The 25,304-nt window shown below is 45.5% G+C and overlaps 1 protein-coding gene across 1 annotated transcript; it reads left to right on the top strand.

Annotated features, from left to right (window-relative positions):
• The first annotated feature begins 730 nt into the window (after positions 1–730).
• On the top strand, positions 731–23,450 carry BATF (basic leucine zipper ATF-like transcription factor). The gene is made up of 3 exons (XM_059664745.1): positions 731–986; positions 3,041–3,145; positions 21,680–23,450. Exons 1-3 carry the CDS (start codon positions 924–926, stop codon positions 21,887–21,889), a joined length of 378 nt encoding a protein of 125 aa, XP_059520728.1. The 5' UTR covers positions 731–923; the 3' UTR covers positions 21,890–23,450.
• Positions 23,451–25,304: the final 1,854 nt, after the last annotated feature.

Genomic DNA, 25,304 nt, shown 5'->3' with positions numbered 1-25,304 from the left:
GAACCCGGGACCCTTCAGTCCGCAGGCAGACACTCTATCCACTGAGCCAAACCAGCCAGGGCTCTAGTGAATTTCTTGAATCATTAAGTTTGAGCTCTTGAGAGATCCTCAACTGAGAGGCACCTTCTCCCTAAAAGAGAACACCCTGCCAAGAGACGTAGGCGATGCCTCCCCGGTGGCTTCAGATGGAACGTGGCTTCTTCTGTTTGATAGTCAGGAAAGAACTGTGTCCTGGGGCCTTTTCATCCCCAGCCCACCCCATCCCCCGCCCCCACCCCCCAAGGCTGGCTGAACTGCAAGAGCAGCGAGGACAGGTGGGCAGCTGCTTTCAGGCAAAACCCAGAAAGAAATCCCAGTCTCTCTGTTTTATTTTGGTTTAAAAATCAAGTCCGGTGACAATGGAAACTCCTTCCCTGCTCTCGACTCTCCTTTCTGCCCGTGTTGACAGTAGCCGGACTTGCTAATTCTGGCTGGGGTTTTTCCCTCCCGGGTGTTTTTCTCTTTTATCTTCATCAATTAAAGAGAGCTTCAAACTGTCGGAAGGTATCTGGGGTTTTGTGTATATTTTTTCTATAATTCTGTGGGTCTTTTCCCAGATACATACTTTATCTTAAATTAACTTCTAACTTAAGTTTCCGCCCATGTGACTTCCAGCGTGAGTTACCAGAAACCACAAGAGAGAGAGCGAGAGCGTGAGAGCCCCACAGCGGACGACATGTCCCTGTGGGGAGCAGTGCCTCTGCACCCCAGAGTGAGGAGGACACAGGGGTCAGAGGTGGCTGCAGGGCGGGCAGAGGAGGGACCTGCCGAGGGGGTGGGCTGGCGGCCTGGTGGCCTGGAAACAGTCAGGAAGGGAAGCCAGCTGGTGACAAGAGAGCCCAGCGGCGTCTGGGGCTGCGAGGAGAGCCCAGAAGACTGCAGCCATGCCTCACAGCTCCGACAGCAGCGACTCCAGCTTCAGCCGCTCCCCCCCTCCTGGCAAACAGGTAGAGTCCCCCTTTCCTCCCTTCTCCCGTCTGATCCTCCTGGGGGGACACAAAGAGGGACAGGCTTCCTTGTCCTGCCCAGGTTGCTGAGGAGCAAGGGACTGGCTGGTGGCAGGAGCAGTCTGTTAGACTGGAGACATGGTATTTGCCATCAAGCGGAGCCTGTTGGCAGAGACCCTACTCCTTCTGCCCATTCTGCCCAAGCCCCCTTTCCTCCTCGTCCTCCTCCGATGGCGCCCATGGCCTCCGCCTCACCTGGATGCCCACCCCGTGAAGCTTTCTAGGAAGCCCAGAGGAGAATGCACATCAAAGAACTCTGGTCTCTCACAGGAAAGGCTCTACGTGCTCCAAGGCAGTAAATCACAAGAGGAGGAGCCTCAGAACGGGCTGCTGGCAGGCACGACCCAAAGGCTAGAGACGTGATGTCCCAGGAGACAGCCATCAGGGCAAGAAAGAAAGGGGTCAGGGAAAGAAAAGGAGAAAAAAAAAAAAAGTTAGAAGGAAGGGGAACCCGGGCAGCTCAGAAGGCTCTATCTTCTTTCTTATCTACTGGGGCACTGCCCCTGTCATTAGCACAGCCAGCAGAGGGATGCTGGCTGCGGCCAACACCTCCCTCCCCTGTGGCTTCTGGACAGGAGGAAGGAAATAAATCAGGAGGTGACTGGAGACTTGGAGACATATCCTAGCAGCTCAACTCAGCTCCAGGGAAACCAGAGAGATTGAGGTAGAGATTCTGGGGTGTTTGGAGTCTACATTGTGACTTCTAAGTCCAAAGTTTCCAGCTTGGGGGTTGCCAAAAATGGGGTACCCTGCCTGCTTCTGGGGTGTTCTCTTGACCACATGTCTTGACATCCTTCTCTATAGGAAGGCTTCTTTCTCTTCCAGTACATCATTGGATTTAAATGTCTTCCATTCTTTCCTTAGCACAGATATCCAAGAGGGCTTTCAAAATGCTGCTGCCAAAATAGAAGTAATGTAACATGGGTGATGCATTAACAGGAGAGGAGCGGGTTGGGAGGAGTCCTAGTAGAGACCTCTAGAGGGCAAACAATCCAGCCCTCTGCCCAAGAGGGTGGCTCAGATTGCCTGGAAGTCTGTACTCTTCTTAGGAAGGAAATTACTCATGGCTTCCATGGTAACCTGGTCCCCATCCCCCTTAGAGGAAGAGCACTTCCTTCCTATCTAACCCAATGCCCTCCTACTGCAATGGCTGGAAGTGTTGGGCAAGTTAGCGAGACATATGCTTGGTGAGCACAGAGTCTTGCCCTAGGAACAGCACACCTCTAGACTGGGGGGACTTGCAGAATGGTTTCACTCAGACTCCTGCGGCATCTGGGTGAAAGCTGGAGCTAACCTCTCTGCCCAAGCAGAGGACATGCCCATCTGTGAGATGTACTGAGAGAATACCCAACGTCCCCTTGTCCTCGTAAGTGTCCACTCACTACCTGCCACGGCCAGGTAATCTTCACCATTAAAGCCAATCTTGACCTCTTGAGCTCAGGTTCATGGGGCATGTCAAGGTCACTGTGCATCAAGAAAGGAAATGCAGGGAAAGGAGAGACAGATCTGGGATGGGAACCTCAGCCCAGGAATGCAGCAGAAGGCACATTCTCTCTTTAATGGGGTACAAGCCACTTGTACAGAAGCTTGCACATAGTAGGTGCTCAAAAAGTTTTGAAAAGAAACAAGAAAGTTCTGAGCCAAAAAGTGAGAGAGTAAGGGTGGAGCAGCCCTGAAGAGGGGGAGAGGTGATAAAACACACTTCATCGCCTTAACCATCTTTTCCAAATACAGCTCTATTGAGACCTCAAGGCCTTTGCCCTCTTCCTGTAACTTTTGTCTAAAAAAATTATAGAGACCTAAGGGAGCATCACAGAGGCTGGGGAAGAGTTCCCTTTTGTATTTGGCCTTTTGGTAAATAGGGGGTGGATGGGCAAATGAAACAATGAAGAAATGGAAGGATGGAGGGATGGACATCCCACAGCAGGAGGGCCTGCATTTGTTTAGAAGAGAGAAGCAAGATGTGTCTAATTCTCATCATCTCTGCTTCCCAGGACTCGTCTGACGATGTGCGGAAAGTTCAGAGGAGGGAGAAAAATCGCATTGCTGCCCAGAAGAGCCGGCAGAGGCAGACACAGAAAGCCGACACCCTGCACTTGGTGAGTGCTCAGACCTTTCTTCATCCTCCTGAGCCTTAGACTTTGCTCACTTACACCCATGGATGCTTAGACCACAGCTCTGAATCCGCCTGCGTGGGGAAGGGGATGTGGGGGGAGTCAGAAGAAGGGTGAGGGCTGTGGGGTGAGGTGGGAGAGGAGGCTCTCCTTTTAGTGTATTGGGAAGATTCTGGCAGGGAATGAGCCAGAGGCTGAAAGAGAAAGGAGCCCCTTCTTGATGACCCCTGAGGAGAATGAGGGGTAAATGAGTTGAGCATGGGAAGCACAGAGGCTGAAAGGAAGGCGGAATCACCTAAGGGATGGAGTAGCCAGAGAAAGCTCCATCCCTCATGAGCCTAGAGAGCAGAAGGGAGGACTGCCTCTGGGAGGAACTTAGAGGTTGTGGAGAGCTTTGAGGAAGCCCAACATCCCACAGCGCTAGGGTCTCATGTAGTCCCATCCCCTGGGAGCCCAGTTGGACAGCCACCCTGCACTTGAGGCAAGGAGGCCCATAGGGTACTGCACGTTACTTCTTTTTTTCTGAGCATCAAGGTTTTATTTGGAAACTTCTCTCTTTAATCCTATCCCCAGGGGGTCTGTGGAATATGTGGTTTCTAGTGCACTAACTTGGGATGGTCACCATCCTGACTGAGTTGCTTCTAGTCTCAAGTTTTCTAGAGTAGGCCCTGACCCCTGGCTTGAGCAGGGGCCCTGATCAATGCTGAATTGCAATTCCACCGGCAGCCCAAGACCCCAGTTGGTGTTTCTAGATTCTGGCTGTGTGCTTTGTCAGCAGTATTCCCTCCTTGTCTGCCATACCTTATCACCTGGCCTCTCTTCACTCTGCCCTTAGTTTGGTCCTTGTCCAACTAACTCTTACTTCACTGGCTCCTTCCTCTTCCATTTACTCCACTTTCTCTAGCAACTCTGCCTTTCTGCCCTGCCTCCCGAACCATCCCCAAACCTCCAGCATCCTTGTAACTCATTTCAATGGTAAAAGGGCATTTGGCACCAAAACCGAATATGCTTGTGCTTATTTGAAAGATTAGCAATGGAAATCAGCCAGTTAGAATAGCTGATTCCATTTTATCAAGAAAAAGTAAGATGTTTGTGTGGTGTCAGACGGGTTTTAGACTTGATTGGGGTGATCAATTTGCAAGGTATATAAATGTCTAATCACTATGCTGTACACCTGAAATAAATATGTGTTGTTTCTCAACTGTAATTGAAAAGTAAATTTACATATTAAAAAAAGCAAGATGCAGTTTTAAAGAAAAGATTGTTAAGCTTTGTGAGGAAGCAGAGAGCAGGCTGCTCTGATGGGATGCTTGTGCTTTATTGGAAATGTAATCAGCATATCTTCCTTTGCATACTAACATAGTTTTAAGTTCATAAATATTTGTTGAATTGAACAACAAAGAAAAAGAATGAATGAACAGCAAGTCTGTTCCTCTCTTTGATAACTGTGATCAGCAGTCTAAATGTTAAGTTGTTGATCCTGCTACTGATGTGTTCTCCATGATTTCATTATGGCTTAGGGTCTCACAATACTCCAGTTTACAATTTTAAGCTTGAAAATCTATGATCACTCACTTTGTCTCTATCAGACTCTGATTCTAATTCAATATTCTTTAGAGCAAGCCAACAAAACAAAAGGAAGAAAGAAAGAAAGATCAGAAAGAAAGAAAGAAAGAAAGAAAGAAAGAAAGAAAGAAAGAAAGAAAGAAAGATCAGAAAGGATAAAACCTTCCTTTTTGTGCAAGTAGACAATGTCCTGAGACTGGAAAACTGCTATAAACTTTCAAAGTTTGCAACTTTTTTAAATGTAGAAACTAAGTATAGCTCAGCAGCTCCGCAGTCGAAAGGACAGGGTTTGAATCTCAGCCCCACTGCTTGCAATCTGTGTGAGCAACCTTAGAGACGTTCTTCACCTCCCTCCGATTAAAATGGGAAATGGCAGTTACTACCTAATAGAGATAGTACATATAGAGTTCAACACGGTGCCTGGCATATAACAAATATTCAAACAATTTAAGTATAATAAGAGTAATATTAATAATAGTTATTATAAGAAACAAAATAAATCATCATACTTATATATTTTATATATTTATATAGTTAGTTATGATGATTTATTTTGCTTCTTATAATAATAAAATATGTTATATCTATAGATCACAGAATTTCACAGAAAGATGTCTTTAAGGCTGGAACGTTCAGACACACTTTTGATGCTTCAGACTCCTCTACAACGCTCCCCCACCCCGGAAATGGTTCCAAACTCATGCCTGCTCCCTTAGCATGAACAAAGGAGTCTTCCAATCTTCAGCTGCACCATTGTCTCCTTGTACATTCAACCCACTGGGGATATATCAGTGAGAATGCTATGTTTGTCTCTTTGCTGTGGCAACACTGACTCAGCTCTCTCACTCCATAAGAGTTAGAACCAAAAGATTTAGCCCATCTGATTATACTAGTCATGACTAGATTAGGATAATCTCTGGGGCTTGGAGTTAAACACGCCCATCCCAGCCTCAGTCTCTAGAATGTTCCCATCTTCTCCATACCTAGACACAAACTCCTCCCCACTCCTTTCTTTTGAGCACCACAGATTTCACCTTCACTTTTTGCCCAATGAGTAGGTCACATCAGATTTTACACAGCAAGCTTGGATTGCAGCCAATGCAACTGATGTTTTTTGACTTCAGGTAGAAACTTTTGGCCACAACATATAAATCTGCCACCATCAAACAGAGATTTGGGCTCTGGTCTCAATGTTTATTTCCTCTGAGGTGGTAATTACCCATCTTCTCCATCCATTAGCCTCTTATGTTTGTTATTCAGGTAGAAAATCTTCTGGTTATCACCAACATCCTTAGGGTTGAGTGCCTGGTTTGCCCTGGACTCCTTTTCATGCTTGGCTCCGCATGCTGAGGTTCTGGAACTGTTCTCTGACCCTCTGACATAGTCATAGGACTCATCTATCAACACTTTAAAGACCAGGGTTTAGAAACTACTGTGAGTGCAGCATCACATAAGGACCATATTTGTATTAGTGTGCTAGACTCATATATACTAGGATAATGCCATCTTCTCAATTTCAACATTACTACAACTATCTATCTTTACACTACCAAAAGAATTGTCTTGTTTTTCCTGTGAAATTGGGGGATACTTATTACTTAACATTTTCTGTATCTATCTATAGTGGTTAACAAGACACTGTATATTAATTGCTTTTAAAATAACACAGTAGGGAAAGACCCTCTTTTGGTGATTGTATTTAACCTCATACAGATGTTACAACATCCAGCATTGACTACCCCTCACATAAACTGGATCAAGTACTTCTCATAATATCAATAAAGTCCACATTCTCTTTTCAAAAAAAATTTTTTTTTATTGATTTCAGAGAGAAAGGGAGAGGGAGAGGTAGAAACATCAATGATGAAAGAGAATCATTGATCAGCTGCCTCCCGCACGCCCCCTACTGGGGGTCAAGCCCACAACCTGGGCATGTGCCCTTGACCGGAATCAAACTTGAAGCCCTTCAGTCCACAGGCCGATGCTTTATCCACTGAGCCAAACCAGCTAGGGCTCCACGTTCTGTTTTAACTTTCTTCTGGTTGGGTGTCTCACACAGCACCCATCACACTAAGTTCCTCTTCTCCCACAGACAACTATAGAGTTCATTAGGTTTAGTACAGACATTGATTAAAAGGAGAAGGGCATATTTTGACCAGTTCATTTTCAAAAGATATCAGTAGCTTATCAGTGGACCCAAAATAATCAACTGAAAAACTTAAAAATGATAAGAGAATCCAGTCAGCTTCCAAAGTTAACACAAAGGTAATAACTTTCCTATATGTAAACCATGACCAATGAGAAAATTTAATTGGAGACAAGATTCCGTTTATAATACCAACAACAGCAAATTGAAGGAAGAAATAAATTTAACAAAAAATATGCAGAACTTAATCTTTAAGATCTATAAAATTATTCTAAGTGACTTAAAAACACTCAAAATAAATGGAAAGGTATACCTTATATAAGGATAGCAATTTTGTTAGATTAATCTAAAATTTAATTTAATGTGATCCTAGTAAAAGCCCAATAGGACTTTCTGGAATTTGGAGGAGAACTAGATTAGCTATTCTAAGTTCCCAGAGAAAAATTCCATGTGAGAATTTCCAGAAAAATTCTAAAGAAGAAGGGCAACTAGAACAGATTACCTGAATAAGATATTAAAGGGAATTACAAATGTAGAAATAAAAACAATATGAAAAAGACAGAATATTGGATAGAATAGAATACAGAAATAAACCTTAAACAAATTCAAATTTAAGACTCAGTCACCTATGTCAATTCCTAAGACACAAGTTCAAATGCAAAATGAGTAGGATGGCATTTCAGACCGGTGAGTGAAAGCAATTATTCAATAAATAGAATCCGGACAACTGGCTAGCCATTTTTTTTTTTGAGGGGGGTGGGGGAAGCTAGCTTCTTTATTTCTTTTTTTAATTGTCTAAAGTTTTACATATGTCTCCTTTCCCCCTGGTCTTTATTTCTTATACAACTTACACATAGAATAAATGTTTAAAAAAGAAAGAAAGAAAACTAAAGAAATTTGGGGGAAATGAGCATTAAAAAATGTATCTTGGAATGGAGATTTTCCCACATAAAACACAAAACCTTGAAACCATAAAGGGAAATATTGCTAGACATCACCTTTATACATAAAAGTGAAATTTCTATACAGCTTAAGCTACTATATGCAAGATCAAAGGCAAATGGTAGACTGGGAAAAACAACTGCAACACATATGACCAAAAAAGGGCATATTTAGTTAATATGTGAGAGCGCTTCTGAATTATAAAATGATTGACAACCCAAAGAAAAAAATGAGCGATGATTATGAATAGGCATTTTACAGGAAGAAAGAAAGAAATGGCAAATAAATATGGAAAAGATGCTTCTTTCCCAATAGTTAGTGAAATGACAAGTAAAGCAATATGAAAGTCGCCTGCCAGATTGGCAAAAACGAAAATGCTACTAATACACGATGTTGCCAAGGCATTAGAGAAGCAGGTACCACCACACATTACTATAGGGGTATAAGTCGGTACAACCCCAGTAGAGGGCATTTGACCATGTCCATCCAATTTATAAGTGCACACCCTGTTACTTGGCAATTTTACATATCGGAGTCTATTTATAAACAGACCCACCGATTACACAATTATGTACATGTAAAGATCATCATTGCTGCATTGTTAGTCAGAGCAAAGACTGGAAACAAGCCAAATACCCAGCAGTAAGGGACTGATTAAACTCTAATTTGCTCGTTCAGTGGAATACCATGGGGTTGTTAAAAGAACAGGTTACATCTGTATGTGCTAATCTGAAAAGATCATCAAACTTCTATACTCTTAAGTGAAAAGGGTGTGAACATGGCACATAGTTTGAGCCCATGCATGTTTCTAATAAAAACAAAAATTTATCTGTGCGTATGTATATGTGTAAACTTAACATTTTCAAACAACTGTTAATGGTATTTACTTCTGAAAAGTAGGATGGAAAGTCTAAAGCAGAAGAGAAGTACTCTGCATTTTTTTACCTTTTTAAATATACTTTGGATGTTTTTATCATGTTTTTATTTTTATAATATAGATATTTAAATTCTCAACATTGATCATTGCGACATATGCATTAGGATGATTTCTTTTCAAATTTTGACTTTAGACACTGAATAGTCTTCCACTGTGACATTTTATCCTTTGTACATCCACAAATATCTCAGTCCTTTGGGAGAACCATCAGTTAAGATTTATAATGAAGAATCCTAATTGTCTACAGGACTAAACAAGCCATATAAGGGGTGGCAAATTGGTTCCATTTGTGTGGCCATCCTGGCTCATTGTAGTGGCTCTCTGGTGCCTTGAAGTAGGAAGGATTCTGAGTCAGTGGGAAAGAGAGTGGAGACCAATTGAGAAGCTTTGCTCACAATAAGGCTAAAAGTAGAGGAGATGGTGGGCAGACAGGAATAAGAGCTCAGAGCGGTGCTGTGCAAGTCAGATCTGGCCTTGAGGGTGGAATTGGAAGCAAGGTAGGGGAACGGGGCCAAATCTGAAAGCTGAAACTTGAGGTTCTCCCTTTGATAGGGGCAGGACAGGTGCTTGCCAGGGGACGTCTCCTGAAGGCGCCTCGCATTGCTTTAATAAAAGAGAAAGGTTTACAGGTTCCAGAGCAAACCTTTAATGCCGTATCTAGCAAACATCGCGAGTGTAAATTGTGCATGAGATCAAGCTGTAAGCTGATGCTATGAGAAATAAGGTATTTATAACTGGAAGAAATCTGAGTAACGGAGGAAAAGAAGCTCAGCAAAGATGTTAACTTCCCAGGCCTCCTCAGACTAACACCATTGTCCTTGGTCTTCTGGAGAGGCCTGAAAGACAAGCCTGCCTATAGTCCCTTTTCACTCACAGAGCTCTTTTGCTCTCTCTTGGAATGCATTCCATAGCTTCATTGGCATTGAGAAGCTAAAAATTTTCATAAAAACAAAACAACAATAACCAAAACCACAAAGAAGCAATGTTCTGACTAGTTCTACCCTAAAAAATTCAGTGTAAAATCAGTGAACCATCTGTGGGAAAGAGACATTTCTCTTGGCTTCTATTGCTAGGAATTTTTTATCAGAAACATATTAATTGAACACATGACTGTGTACCAGGCACTGTGTGTTACGTGCACTACCTGCTGTACCTCATTTAATCTGTACAAAAACTTTACTTTGCAAGCCCTATGTTAGGTTAAGTAACTTGTCCAAGTTCACGGAGCTTGTAACTACATCTGTCTGACTTCAAAATCTGTCTTCTTAATCACTAAGCTCTATTGCCTCTTTCTTCAGACTCTCATAAAGATGTATTCATCTTCCAGAGCCTATATCCTCCTTGAATCTCTTCCTGGATTTATTTTTGTTCTTTAAGCAACATCCTCCAAAATGTCACTTTCCTCCTCCATCATTAGGCCTGGTCAAAAAAGTAAAGATGTCTCTATGAAATATGTCAGTATCTCCACCGAAACAATATTTTTTAAAAAGCTGTGTAAGGATGAATAATAACATCTTATCTGTGACTACCCTTTGGAGCAGCAATTTCACTTTACAAGAGTTTGAAGAAAAAAATGTTGCACAAAGAAGCTCAATTCACCATTATTTGTGAACAGTAAATATTATATCAATATTATAGAATTGGGCAGATGCCCAACAATAGGGGATTATGCATATTACGATACACTCATCCACTATCATTTGTGCTGGCTTTAAAAATGACTGTGCAGATTGTATTTACCAACACAGAAAGATGACCATGACATAGACCAAGTGAAAGAAAGTAAGTGACAAAGAGGGTACGGAGCACAGTCTCGTTCGTGTAAAATGTGTGGGCCGGGGTCCTGTGTGCACACAGAGGTGTCTGGGAGGACACTCTCCCAAAGGCTCACAGTGAGTAGCTTCCTTTACTCCTAGTACTTCTCTCTTGTTGTTGTTTTTTACTATGATGAATGTATACCATCTTTAATCAGATTAAAAATTAGACTCTTTTCTTTGTGAAGCTGTCCTCAGCACCACCCAGCCTTCTTTCTCTTAAAAAGAGTGGGAGAGTCTTGCCAAAGAGCCCAGCCCGAGCAGCTTGGGGGTTTACCTAGTCTTCTTGGTAGGACTCTGTCTGGCCCCCTGCTTCCTAGGAAGCATAGATTGATTCCACAGGACAAAGTCCCCTTCAGATGGTGGGTTATCTCTAGAGAGTCCTGTCAGGGGTCCACATGGTAGCTTACCGAGGGAGTAACAATAATGACTGTCAGATCCCCTTGTTTATTTTTATTTTTTAAAAAAATATATTTTATTGATTTTTTTACCCAGAGGAAGGGAGAGGGATAGAGAGTTAGAAACATGGATGAGAGAGAAACATCAACCAGCTGCCTCCTGCACACCCCCTACTGGGGATGTGCCAGCAACCAAGGTACATGCCCTTGACCAGAATCGAACCTGGGACCCTTGAGTCTGCAGGCCGACACTCTATCCACTGAGCCAAACCGGTTAGGGCAGATCCCCTTGTTTATAGAATCGCAGAATTAAAAGGAGATGCATTAGGCCAACCTACTGTGTTACCAACGAGGACACGGATGTCTTTCTCTAGGGCAACCAAGATCCCAAACTTCTTGACTTTTCACCATTAGCTTAAAAAAAAGCTTTGTTTTGTGCCATATTGCTAAAAAGGACTTTGTTATGCAGATGGTGTTGCTCTCACGTGTCCTTTTGCAAAGAGTAAACCAAGAGTTAGGCAGTAGGTCTGAATGCCCTAGAGACTCTCCCACAACAGAACCCACGCATACAGCAAGAGACCAGAAAGGGAGAGTCTAAGATTGAGAGGGCCTGGTGTTTGTGTTCCTTTATTTTAAAAGGTCTTAAAGTTGTAACCCAAGATTAAAAGGACAATGACATATTGGGGAAAATATTTTCGTCAAATGAAATAAATGCAAATTTAATGTTTATGCTGTAGAAAGAACATCCTTTTTAAGAAAAACATCGAGACTCCTATAGATTAGTGGACAGAAGCTATGAACATAAAAGCTTATGTAACATTTTCCCTACCAAAATGAAAATAACCCTATTTTCTATTCTGATTTTGAAAATGACACACACAAAGGGTTTCTCAACCTTGACACTATTGACAGTTTGAGTCAGATAAGTTTTTGTTGTGTGGGGGTTGGGGGGGAGGTCCTATGCATTGTAACATGTAAATTCTATCCACTAGATGTTAGTAGCACCCCCTCAGCCCCAGTTGTGACGATCAAAAATATTTCCAAACACCCCCAATGTCCCTTAAAGGGCAAAATTGTTGCTGTACCAAACAGACACTAGCAAGTTCTTCCTCTGTAGTAATCAATAACTTGTAACATTATTAAGAAATTTTCAAAAGACTAGTTGGTCAAATAAAATATTTAAAATTAGGTTGTAAGGAAATTGATGTATGTGTTCACTGCTGGTGATGTTGCACATCTTACGTTACCCTTTTTCAGTAATACTTACCAGGAACTGGGAGCCTGGCTGTGCCCTATGCCACAGTAATCTCACTCCTAGGACTTTAGGAAATATTTGAACAAACAAACAAAAACTAGTGTGGCTCAAGATGTCCACTGCAGCATGATTCCTGATAGCAACGTTTTGATAGAACCAAATGTCTGACATTAACAGGCCATCTCAGGTACACTGTGGATCATCCGTTTGATGATATAGACATTAAAAATAATAATTGATTCTAACAAAATTACGGCAGGAAGGACAATACCTATTGTATCTGTACTATGATTGAGATTTTATAAGAATAGGTTATTTTATGTTTGTTAAAAAGGACAAGATGGCAACATGCACGAATGAAAAAATCTTGTTAGGGGACTAGGATCATGGCTGTGTAGAATTTTTTTAAAAAATATCTTTAATGTAGTTATGCTGTATATTTTTGTATTTAAAACCATAAGAAAATGGTCAAATAGAGAAGTGAACTCTGGATGAAATAATAGATAAGAACAGAGAAGATGTCATTGACCTGGAATTTGGGGGTCAGGTTTTGATAGGTCTTATCATGTATCCTCCAAATGGAAACACGTTTGAGAGTGAAAAGGGGCTCTAGCAACAGCTATGCCAGGACAATAAGTACGAACTGGAACTGTCCCAGTAAACATCTGGTCATCCTAGATTTAGAGGAACCAAGAAGGGAGACCTGGAGTTCTCAGGAAAATTCAAGAGCAGTCATAAATGTCAAGGCCAAGCAGAGGGGACTAGAGTCCTAGCACTAAAAGGTCATCTCCTGAACCTGAGGACCCTGTAAGTAAATATTTTCTGGGTATGTAGCCTGACTGGGGATTGAACTCCCAACCTCACAAGAACATGCCTTATTGCTAAGGAGGTAGGGTGGTCCAGGAAATTATACACATGCCCAGTACTAGTGCTAATGTCAGCAGAAATGATTCGTTCTGCTGGACAAGTACATGACGGCCTCCTGTGTGCCAGGAGCATTGAGAATACAGCAGGGACAGACTGAGTCCCTGATTACATGGACTTTACATTCAATTGGACGTCAGACTGGAAAACAGACAAATGAGCACACGAATCACACGAAAAGGCTTTGAAGAAAATCAAAGAGTGTAATTAATGGTGACAGTGACTCTGAGGGTTGGGGATGGGGACAGTGATCAGGGATGGCCTTTCTGAGGCCCTGACATCTGAGATCAAATATGGGTCAAAGAGGAGACTGGGAAGATCTGGGGAAAAGGTGCTCTCAGAAGAGCCTTGAGGCCAAACTGAGTGGAGCCAGTCAAGGGTCGGGCAGAGGCTTTGTGGGGCTGGGGACCCTGAGGGAGTGAGGAGGAGCTCAGGAGTAAAGGCAACTGTGCTCTGGGAAACAGGAACCAGATTTGGGGGGCAAAGGAGTGCTCAAGAAAACTACTTCAAATCCTGGCTGGGGCAGATGCCTGAACGTAAGTCTGACCTACTAAATCGGAAGCGACAGCACCTCACTGGGCTGTTTAAGAGTTAAATGAGAGCGCAAATACAAAAACTAAGTAATAATGTTATTTTATGTTTTGCATGTGGGAAAAGTTGTATTTTCTCATTTGCTTAATGCAGAGAGCCTGGCATTTTCTTACAAATCAATCAGATGAAGCTGTCTGTTTCACTTGGCTTTTCATTGCAGCGGGTCAAGTCTCCTTCCTTTGGTGTAGATAGGGAAAGTCAAGTCTGAGCTAGCGTTCTTAAGGTGGCGTAATTCTGCTACTTGCACCCCATAGCTTTAGTTTGGGGAGCAAACGTGTTGCTAAGCTGGGGTTCAACTTGGACTTTAAAAAAAACAAAAAGATTCTCTTACACTTATTTGTAACTATCCTGGAGTTGCAAAGTGGGAGCTATTAAAGCACTTCAATGGCTGGTTAAACACTCCTGGGAAGTCTCATGGGCATCACGGATTTCCTTAGTGGACTTTCCATTTGCAGGTCTCAGATCTTGGTAAACGATTACCGATTCCAAGTTGCCAGGCACTGTCCTAGTCACTGAGGACAAAACAGTGAAGACAATGATAGCCCCTGCCCTCACGGAGCTCAATAATTCAGAGCCAGGTGGATAATGTTGTAATTAATGAGATTCTAAGAGATGCCCTACCTCTTGTCTTTCCATCTTAAAAATGAACTACTGTGGGCTATTTGAAATTGTTTTCACTAAGTATAAGGTAACAGTAATAGGAAGGCACTTTGCCTTAAACAGGCATTGAGTTTCAGAAATTTATTTTTTTACTTAGAAATGTTCTTCCACCCTTTTAGTGTTCTTTATATTTATACTAGAGGCCCGATGCATGAAATTCGTGCAAGAGTAGGTCTAATTAGCATATTACGCCTTTATTATTATAGGTTATTTATATATAGAATGAAATGAATGTAATAAAATTCAACCTTGTATATATTTTTTATATTCTTACATTATTTTTTAAGACAAATCAGCTATTGACATGATTCTCAAACTACTTGCTCATTTAGCTCACCTGGGAAATCTTTTTAAAAATATCAATGCCAGAGACCCACTTCAGAACAATGAAACTGAAATCGTTTGGGGTGAAGTTCGTGAATGAAGGTTTCTGAAAGCTCTTCAGATAATGGCAGTGTGCAGCCATTGAGAATTGGGAGCAGTGACGTGTGAACTTGGTCGGGAGCATGTGGTAGAATGTGAGGAGGGAGTATGGGGCAACTATATGCGTATAACCCCAGCGCTCAGTCGCAGAACCCTGGCAGCTTAAAGGAACAAACAGCCCTAGCCAGTTTGGCTCAGTGGGTTTGATTCCCGTCAAGGGCACGTACCTCGACTGCTTGCGGGAGGCAACCAATCTATGTGTCTCTCTCATATCGATGTTTCTCTCTCTCTCTCTCTCTCTCTCTCTCTCTCTCTCTCTCTCTCTCCCTCTCTCTCTCTATCCCTCCCTTTCACTCTAAAACCAATGGGAAAATAGCCTCAGGTAAGGATTAACAAACAAACAAACAAAAAACCCACAAAAGCAAGACAAAGTTCAAACCTATGTACTGCTGGCAATTATTCATTATGTTTGTTTTTCAGGACTGGGCTTGCTAGTGATAACCTTGCTAACTGGAGGTATCAGTCAGGAGTGCAGTCAGTTACAAATAATAGAAAACTGTCAAACAGAGTCACACCTAAGTCGTGGTTTATTCTCTCTCATAATAAGACATTCAGAAGTGGATAGACTAGGGCTAGTGCGAGGATGTCATCAGAGCACCAAGCTCCCTCTCCCTGTCTGCACAGCCACCCTCAGTGTGTGACTCTCGTCCTTAAGGCTGCAGTCTGGCTGCTGGACCTCCAGGCATCAATCTGTGTGGAGGGAGGGCAGCCTTTGTCCTGGTGAGGCTTCGCCCCTTTAGTTGGGAAGGAATGCTCTGCCCCATAGGTACTCCTGCTTACATTTCATTGGTCAGAATCTGTCACATGGTTTAGAGCAGCTGGGTATTTGAGGAGCTCTTTGCCCAGCCTCTCTAGAGAAAAGCAAGGGGAAAGGGTTGGGGATAGATGCTGAGTGGGTCAACCTACAGTGTGTCTCACAGATGAGGTCAATGAACTCATAGTCCTAAAAGCCAAGGAATGGGTGACTGGACTCCAGACAGGGCCCTGAAGGCATGGCTGATGTGGCTAAGCATCAGGTGATGATGCAGGTGCTGATGGTCTTAGCACTTCAGCTTTAAGGCATGAAAGTGAAGATTTCTCAGAATCAGACATACACATTATTCAGTGCAAAAACCTGTGGTTTTGTGACTCTTCTCCTTTCCTCCTCAGGTAAGGAACAGGAGTTAGGGCTAATTTCCCCAGGACTAGTAGGAGGCGTAGGCATAGATCCCATAAGGGCTGGGGCAATGTCCCATCTCTCAGTTTGCAGACTTCTCCAGGAATGGGGGGTTCTGCCCTGCATGTGCATTGGGTGGATGGGGGTTGCCAACTGGTGGAGAGAGAACATATAACTGGGTGTGAGGGATATAAGCTGCACACGCTATTCTCGTATTTAAGTGTGGTTGAGAGCTGAAATGTCACCCTACCAATAAGTGTATGTTCTGTTCATGAAGAAACACACAGGGACTATTTTACCTTTCTGGAAATTGTGATTAGAATACTCAAGGAGAAGGTCAAGGCGCTCAACCAGAGCTGGCAGGAAGGAGCCCGGCCCTGCTCAGAATGCCTGGACAGTCCCTGTCAGAGCTTTGGGCGAGAGCCTGTCCTTAGCCTTGGTCTCAGCTGGCTTCCCTGTGGTGAGGGACCTGCCTGGGGAATCCCCCATCATTCAAGAGCTCTTTGAGTGACCCCCCCCTTGGCCCCTCCAGTAGGGAATTCCCCAGAATGTTCCCACACCCCCATGAAGCCTCTTTCTTAGCCACCCCCAAGCTGCTGGTGCTTCATGATAGGAGTGGCATCAAGTAAGCCCACAGGTGAGGGTGAATGGTGAACATTAGCATTTGGATTTTCATGAGGTAGGAAAAGAGGGAAGATTAAATTGGAAATACAACAGGGCTGAGGCCTCACAGGAGATCATTATCAATAAGATTTAAACAGACTTCAAAGTCAAGAGAGGATGGTGGGCTCCCCTGAAGCCAGACTGTCTCAATTCAAATACTGTTGCTGCAACTGATAAGCTGTGTGACCTTGAACAAGTTAATTAACTTCTCTGTACCTTAGGTTTTCTTCTTCTGCATAATACTGTTATTTACCATATTGGGTTGTTGCAAAGATTGAACATAATGATAACTGGAAGGTACTTAAAAGAGTGATTGGCACATGGTAGCATTCAAAAAATGTTAGTTATTAAGTCACGCTGTATTATTCTTTTAAAACTTTGGTTCCTACTAATCTTTCTAATATAAATTGAGTTTTCATACCTCTGTCCCCAATACACATGCACACACACACACACACACACACACACCCCTTCTCAAAAAGTGGGGGTTAGAAGCTCTAGTTTGCTGATACATTCAGGTAGCCAATTTGGGATCTGAAATATTGGAGAGTTGTAGAGGACTTTGACATCTTCTATCCTGTGTGTTTTAACACTCAGTGAACATTAGAATCCCCTGAGGAGCTTCAACAATGCAATGCCCAGGCTGCACCCCGGACTGATTAAATCAGAAGCAAGCATCCGAACTGTTAAAGCTCCCCAGGGGATCCCACTGATCCCAATGTGTGGCCAAGTTTGAGATTCATGGTTTTGGTCCAGTCTTTCTGTTCCAAAGTGAGGCAATGGGCTCAGTAAGGGTCACCCAACCAGGATCAAGACCCAGGACCCCTGGCCCCAGTTACCACTGATGGAGCCCTCTGCTGCCTGAGTTAGTTAGCCCTCTAGCAGAAGAGCTGGACAGGAGATTCCCTCCCAACTCAGGGCAGGAGACAGATGCCCTGCTCAGTGATTGGAAGAGTGTGACCTACTCAGGGATCCTGTCCTGTGCTGATTAAGGATCACCCAAACCCAGACCCAGTTTTCTCTTGGGAGACCACAGGGCAGCCAAGGACTTCTTAGTTCAGTCAATCGAGTCACCAGTCTCTGGGAAGAATGTGTTGGGTGTGCTAGAGAGAGCCCAGGGCTGAGCTGTGGGGAGCCCTGCGCTGCTCCTTTGTGGTTATGGGGCTTTGGATCCATCACTCATTTGAAGCTTATGGACCTCTTAGAAACTATGTGTCTTGAGCTCAATCCTATAGCTCCTTTTCCCAGCAGCTGCTGCCATAGTCATTTTGGGGGGAGGGAGGAGTAGGTTTGTCCCAGGGCTCAGTTGACCTCTTCTGTGAAGTGGGGGTAATAATCATAGCTGGCCTTCCATATCCACCTTGGAGGGTTATTGTGAGGGGCCTGAAGGGCCTAAATGAATTCGGAAAAGTAGAAAGAAAGCAGGTTACATGGAGGACAAATGCAGCCCCACCCCTCCCCCCTGTGGCAGAAGACATGCATATAAGCGGAAATTTTCCTCCCAAATATTCCTCTGCTCTTCCCCATCACTGAGTTCTAAGTTTCCAGCCCCCACTGGGAAGGTAGGGGAGGCGATCATTGTACCTCTGTGTAAACTGCTACTCCCATGACCGTGTTTGCCAGATGCTCCTGTGTGAGCCCTTTCCAGGGCATGACTGCCCCAGCGAGGGGCAGAGTGGACCGGGCAATGGGAGGTGGGGATGTGGAGGGAGGAAGCCCCAGAGCAGCCGCTTCCTCCCGCAAGGGAAGTCAAACTCTTCCTCCTGTACATGTGTGGCTGGCTGCCTGGCCCCTGGGCTGGCAGCGTTGGTTTGGGGCGGGGAGGTGGGAGGGGTGGGGGGGTGGGGGGGGTGCTGGGTGAGCAGGAAGCAGTCTTGCTCCCCAAGGCACAGGCAAGCTTGTTGTTTTAGGAGGTGGTTTTCTGGTTAGAGGCGGCAGTGGTTATGAGCCCCCTCCTAGGGCTCTGGGGTCTGCAGTGGGGCGGGGAGAGGGAGATGAGAAAGCTGGAGGGAGCTCAGCCGAGCTGGTTCAGACAGAGCTCAGAAGAGCCTGCTGTTACTTCCGGAAAGCTGGGTCAGCCTCTAGGCAGGGAGAAGGTCAGAGCGCTGCAGTGGGTCCCTGCGCCGCCTACCCTGCCCCTCCCTGCCGCCTCGGGGTTTGCCCAGGCTCTTCGGAGCACAGAATTTACAGTAAGTGTTGTCACCAGTGGAAACTCTCAGAGGGGGCGAGGAAAAAGGCTAGAGGAAGGGACCAGCACTCCAGGCCCCCAGTTCCCGTCTTACCAACACCCCCAACCCCTCCGGCTCTAAGTAGTGTTTTATCTTCCCTTTCGGTAAAGAGGGGATGCCCTGCCTCTGGGATGTGCCCGGAAACAACTAAAATGGTCATCGAGCCACACCTTGCAGAAGCAGCAGCCAGTGGCTCTGACTCTTGGCACCCCACCCACCCCCACCCCGTTTTAGAGATGGGGGTTTCCTTTGTACTTACCTAGGCACATTTTCTAGCTCAGAGCCCCATACCGGAAATGCCAGGCTGAAGCCCTGCATGATCGCGTCTGGCCTTTATGAATGGCAGGTGCTGGGTGCAGTGTGAGGGCAGTTGGCAATCTAACTAGCTCGTCCAGCAGCCTGCAGCTCATGCTCCGAGTGGATTATTTAAGCCAAACGTTCAGTGTCAAGTTATCTTACCTCTCCTCACTGCCCATCATTATTTTGAGTTACCTTCTAGTCCAGCAGTTGATAATCATCAGCCAATCAATCAACAAACATTGGAGTTCATATGTACTATGTACAGGTACTTAATATGTGCTTGAATAATTAAAACAAATTTAATACCATATTTAACTAGTATTTTCAAACTTGATTGTTAGAATGACCTAGGGCAGTGGTCGGCAAACTCATTAGTCAACAGAGCCAAATATCAACAGTACAACGATTGAAATTTCTTTTGAGAGCCAAATTTTTTAAACTTAAACTATATAGGTAGGTACATTGTTATTAACTTAATGAGGGTACTCCTAAGCTGGCCTTTGCTAAAAACGTCCTCAATCTGATTGAGGTACGTTGGCTGAGGTCAACCCCACGCTGGGTATCCCGGGGCGGGGGGGCGGGGGGGGGGCGCCTGCGCCGCTGGGTCTCCCATCGCCCGACCAACTGACCCCCCCGCCCCCACTTCTTCTAATGCCACTTCTTCAAAATAGACTCGCCCAGGCCGAAAACCGACTTCTGCGCATGGGCCACGAAGTTTCAATCGCACTGTACGTGCGCGCCTGCACGTGGTATTTGTGGAAGAGCCACACTCAAGGGGCCAAAGAGCTGCATGTGGCTCGCGAGCCACAATTTGCCAACCACTGACCTAGGACACTTGTTAAAAACTCTAGATTCCTAGCTCAGTTGTTTGGAGAGTCTTCCCAATATGCCAAATTTGCAGATTTGATCCCTGGTTAGGGCACATACAAGAATCAGTAAATGGTAGTAAAAACAAGTAGAACAACAAATCTATGTCTTTCTCTCTCTCTCTCTCTGTCTCTCTCTCTCTCTCTCTCTCTCCCTCTCTCTCAAATCAATAAACTTTTTAAAAAATAGTGACTTTTTAAAAAATTCAGATTCCCAGAATTCACCTCAAGTCCCAAACCACTGAGTTTAAACCTCTAGATTTCCAGGAAGCACCTGAAATTATCTTTGTAACAAGCCCTCTAATTAATTCTAATGAGATGGTAGGGTTGGAAAATGCTGACCTAAATCACACAAAACTAGCACAACAAGGCCTCACTCCAAATATTAGTTTGCTTTTTGAACTGAAATTACAATTTATTTGCATCTTCGGTGCCATTTCCCCTTCCTCTGTGGGCACCAGTGCTTAGTGGAAAAGGCCTGTTTCACTGAGTCAAGGCTTGTGAACCGTAAAAAAACACATTGGAAATGAAATTCGCCTGAGTTTTCTGAAGGTGGGATTGTTGTGCAGCAAGTGCTAATTCCAGAGTGTCACTGTTGATTAATTAATAATGTGATCAGTAACCAGCACTCCTTACCCTGAGTTTTCCTGATCAGCACGTATCTGATGGTTCATCTGAGCAACAGGGGAAAGGTGTTCCTGGAAAAAAGGAACCATAAGGGCTTGGGACACACCCAGAATGCTGTGTAACAGGCTCTCGGGTGAGCAGAACTGAGCAAAAACAAACACTGGTGAATATTGACCATTTAATAACCTGGGTGACACAGACAATTCACCAGGGATTCCATTCAGAAGACTAAATGCAAATACTGGGAACTCTTGGAAAATATCCTATATAATAAAAGCATAATATGCTAATTAGACCGGACAGCCTTCCAGATGACCTTCCGGATGAAGCAGGGGCTGTGAGGGAAGCCCGGGTCCTGGGTGCTAGAGGGAAGCTGGTGCCAGCAGCCAGGGGAAGGAGGGCCTACTCTTGCATAAATTTCATGCACCGGGCCTCTAGTATAGTATAACAGAGAATGGAAAAGAGTGAAATCCGTATCAGATGGTCTCATAAACTCTTTTTCATTTTTTTCAGGCTCTGGCCTGCCAGCTGGTTTCCTTTGACATACACTTGCCACTCTCAACCCCTATGCACACTCATAGAGACCCATGTACATACAAGCACAAAGGAGGACACTCACACCCAATGCACATGTGCATCCACACATACACCTCTATTTGTTGGAACCATATGAAATCGCCATTCTTATAGGTCGAAACAGACAATTATCAGCAATTTCATGTGGTTCAATCTAATATCTGTGCACACACATGCACGTATATACACCTGCTTATACAGATACACACATACAGCGCTACAAACATATGCGCACATGTGCAAATTCCCCGATGCCCTGTTCCACGGATGTGCCTGTCAATCTAATCTGGCTCCTCCTGCTCCCACCCCACCCCACCCCACCCCACCCCTCAGATCTTGGGACCTGGCCTGACATTAATCTCCAATGCTGATCCCTCCCCCTCACAGGAGAGTGAAGACCTGGAGAAACAGAACGCGGCTCTGCGCAAGGAGATCAAGCAGCTCACAGAGGAGATGAAGTACTTCACGTCGGTGCTCAGCAGCCACGAGCCCCTGTGCTCGGTGCTGGCGGCCAGCGCGCCCTCGCCCCCCGAAGTGGTGTACAGCGCCCACGCCTTCCACCAGCCTCACGTCAGCTCCCCGCGCTTCCAGCCCTGAGCTTTTCCAGAGATGGGGGAGAGCAGAGCCGACACCCCCGGTCCCCGGCTGCTCCGCAGGCCTCAGGAGGGGCACACAGACTGTGGCCAGGTGGCCCTCGTCCCCCAGAGGCCTCTCTCCACCTGGAGAGGCGGAGACAGGGGCCTTGACAAGGACTGAACACAGGACTGAGTAAGAAGTGGGTGAGGCCTCCCAGCTGGCTGGCAGCCCCTGGGCGCGTGCTGGACCCCATGCGGGTGGGAGGCCCAACCCAGAGTTGTGCCAGGTGTACCGCACAAAAGCCACAGCATGAAAGAGAGGACGCAGGGAAAGGTTATTTTTCTAAATAAATGTCTTAGAAAGAAACCCGTCTGGCAAGGCCGTTTCCCTGGAAACCGTAAACTCTATGGGGCTGGGGTCTTTTTTTGTTCTTGGCCTTAAGAGCCCTTAAAAGCCTGGAGACCCCACTAATATCTCTCCTTTTCCATCGTTTGTTAATCTACTTGGTGAGCTGGGGTTTTCAAAGACCCTTCAATCCTCCCTCAAGCCATCTTCTTGATTTCCCTCCCCAATCACCTCACCAGGACCTCCCCTTCCATTCCTCATGGCCCCCCACTTCCTAGATTGTCAGTGGGTCATTCTCTAGTCATGGAGAAGGACCAGGACAAGATGCCATTCACCACAACCATCGTTCCAGTTGATTCTCCCACGTCCCACCCACACAATGACACTTCCTCAGCTCCGTCCAGCAGCCAGCCCTGCCGGTGCGGCGTGCCAGGATGGTGCCAGTCCCTGGTCACACAAGGGCAACCCCTCACGTAAGGCAGTGCTTTCCTCATGCCCTCATGGGGCAACGTGTGGCTTAGGGTCACAGGCACGTTCCTGCCGATGGGTCCGCATGTCCTGCTGAAGACCTCCCCGGGAGCTGTGGAAGAGCACATGTGGGCCTGTGTCCATGAGGCTCCGCAGGCCCCCGCTTTGAGCACAGTTGGAGGGTAACACAGGGTCGTCTTCAGAACTTCAGATTCACAGTATTGGCTGAGCCTGACACCAGAGTGCTCCGGTCCCCCGCTCCGGTGTCCCCCAGCTCCTCAGAGACCCCCCAGGCCGAGTGCCTACTGGCCTGCATGCTCCACACCCCTGCCCAAGAGCAATGCAGGGCCCCCACACACAGCCCCTGCTGAGCCAGCTGGGGACAAAACCGACAGGGATGGCCATGGGAGGCGCCTGATTCAGCCCCTACAGCAGCTACCCTCTGTCTCATCCCTTGGTCCTTCAAAGGGACGGCCACTGCCCACTGCCTCCCTGACGGCAGCCGTCGGGCACATGGTGGCCAGATGGAAAGGAGGGAAGCAGGGCGGGTTCCCTGGGGAGCAGGGCGGGTTCCCTGTGCTAGAACCTCCTCAACCTGTGGGTCAACAGTTCTGGTTGGTTTGAGATAAGGTCTCAACTCTAGACCCTCTCCTACCCAAGTCTCCCTGCCTCGTGGAAGTATGCCTGCATTAAGCTAGTGGAGTGATTTTCAACCTGTGTGCCATGAGAATTTTTAAAACATGCAATACCTGACTATTTTAGTCAGGGGCACAGACCTTTTTTTCCTTAGATCGTCAAATAAAAAAAAAAAAAATGACAACAGCCAATACAACAGTAGCCGTCTGGTGTGAATGCATGAAAACTATACCTGGTGGGTTTGGTTTTTTTGGTCAGATAGGCAAAATATATGTTTTTTGTTGTGCCACAGACTTTTAGTAATTAGTTTATGAGATGAAAGAGATTGAAAATCGCTGGGCTAGTGTGATTATTACTAAACTCTGCAGAGGCCTGGAAAAGTTGACCTGCTTGTGGCCTATGTATGGGGGAGTCCAATTCAAGGACCTTTGAGGGCACATTGCCACTGTTGGGCCCCTCTTCCCCGAAGCTGATGCCCATGGATGCCCAGTGTGGGGGAACTGGGCTCAGAGCCAGTGGGAGGCAGCCCAGAAGACCTTCCCCAAGTATCAGCATTGCTTCCAATGCAGAATCTGGCATTTTAGCCATTGGTCTCCCAACAAAACTTGGTAAACGGGGTCTTCCCCGTTAATGGACTCAGTGTAGACTAGGGTGTGTGATGAGGGGCTGTGACCAGCAGGCTCTCTCCCATCCATTTCCTCCAGGGCCCGGTTTCAGTAGCTAATGCTCTAGGTGGCTCTTTCCCTGTGTCCATATGCAGATCAAAGAAGCCAGTGGTCACTTCAGATGTTGCAAGCACCGAAAAGAATTTGTTTTTGTTTGTTTTTCACAGTCTTTAGGCCCTGCTTTCTCTTCAGCTAGCTCTGCCAGGGCCTGGCCTCCCTTGGGAGGCTGGGGCAGGCTTGCTTCCAATCAGAGATTTTTCTCCCCACCCCTGCTCTAGCACTGTGATTTTCCCTCAGAAACCCCCACAGAAGACACATGACCTAAGCTAAGCATCTTCTGAATGACATTCAGGGCCAGAACTAGAAAGGCAGGGCTCACGTGTGCTGTTCCCATCTCTCAGGAAGGACTTCTCTTCCCCTTTCTTTCTCCACTTTCTAATGACACCAGGCAGTTCTACTTCTCCTTTCTGATCAGCCTGGTAGAGCCAGCAGAAGGCTGAGCCTCGGGTAAGTGCTAATGCTGATTTCATCTCCACACAGGGGAACTGCAGGGGCAGTTGTGAATAGATTTCAACATCCAGAGCTTTGGCCGTGGATGTCCCACCAACCAGGTTCTGTCCCAGCCTCCTACTTATAACAGCAATAGCTCCTTCAGGCTGATGGGCCATTGACTTACACTCAAATGTCTCCAGGGCCCGGGCAGGCACTGTAAATACATGAGGCTCTAGTCATAGGACAATTGGGAGTGGTGGGAAGTGTGGCAAACTGAGGAGTGAGCAGTTATCTGTCTAAAGCAGGCAACTGTCCCTCTATGCCATGTGGAATTCAGACCCAGTCCCAGCGTAACCATATCTTTCATTTGTCAAGAAAAGCCCAAATTAGAATTTCTACACGAAATCCTCCAATTTCTAAAACACTCTGCAAACTAAACAAAATATATTTGTAGAGTAGGTTTACCCCTAAAATTTGCAGGAACTGGGGCAAGAATACAAATAAAGGCCAAATACCATTTGTCTAAATGTTTACACATTATAAATGAAGCTTATAAAATGTATTAAGTATTTTAAACAAAATATACTCTTTTCTGCTACCTTGAAAGATATCTATATATATATAAAAGGCTAATATGCAAAGTGTCCCCTCAGGAGTTCGACTGGGAGACCAGGAGTCTGATTGCTCACTATGACATGTGCTGACCACCAGGGCCTGGCGCAGAACGAAGGAAGGCCCTGGCTGGCAACCAGAAGGCCCCGATTAGCCCTGATATCTGGCCAGGCCTAGGGACCCTACCCGTGCACAAATTTCGTGCACTGGGCCTCTAG

This window comes from Myotis daubentonii, chromosome 1 (genome assembly GCF_963259705.1).
Source record: "Myotis daubentonii chromosome 1, mMyoDau2.1, whole genome shotgun sequence".
NCBI lineage: Eukaryota > Metazoa > Chordata > Mammalia > Chiroptera > Vespertilionidae > Myotis > Myotis daubentonii.
Note: the sequence above shows the minus strand (reverse complement) of the source record. Positions and strands in the feature narration are given on the sequence as shown.

What these genes read in the sequence shown, in the direction of transcription:
- BATF (XM_059664745.1), top strand. Translation starts at nt 924, where the DNA reads ATGCCTCACAGCTCCGACAGCAGCGACTCCAGCTTCAGCCGCTCCCCC. An exon ending in CCCCCCCTCCTGGCAAACAG is followed by an intron (nt 987 to 3,040) that starts GTAGAGTCCCCC and finishes TCTGCTTCCCAG; the next exon opens with GACTCGTCTGACGATGTGCG. An exon ending in AAGCCGACACCCTGCACTTG is followed by an intron (nt 3,146 to 21,679) that starts GTGAGTGCTCAG and finishes TCCCCCTCACAG; the next exon opens with GAGAGTGAAGACCTGGAGAA.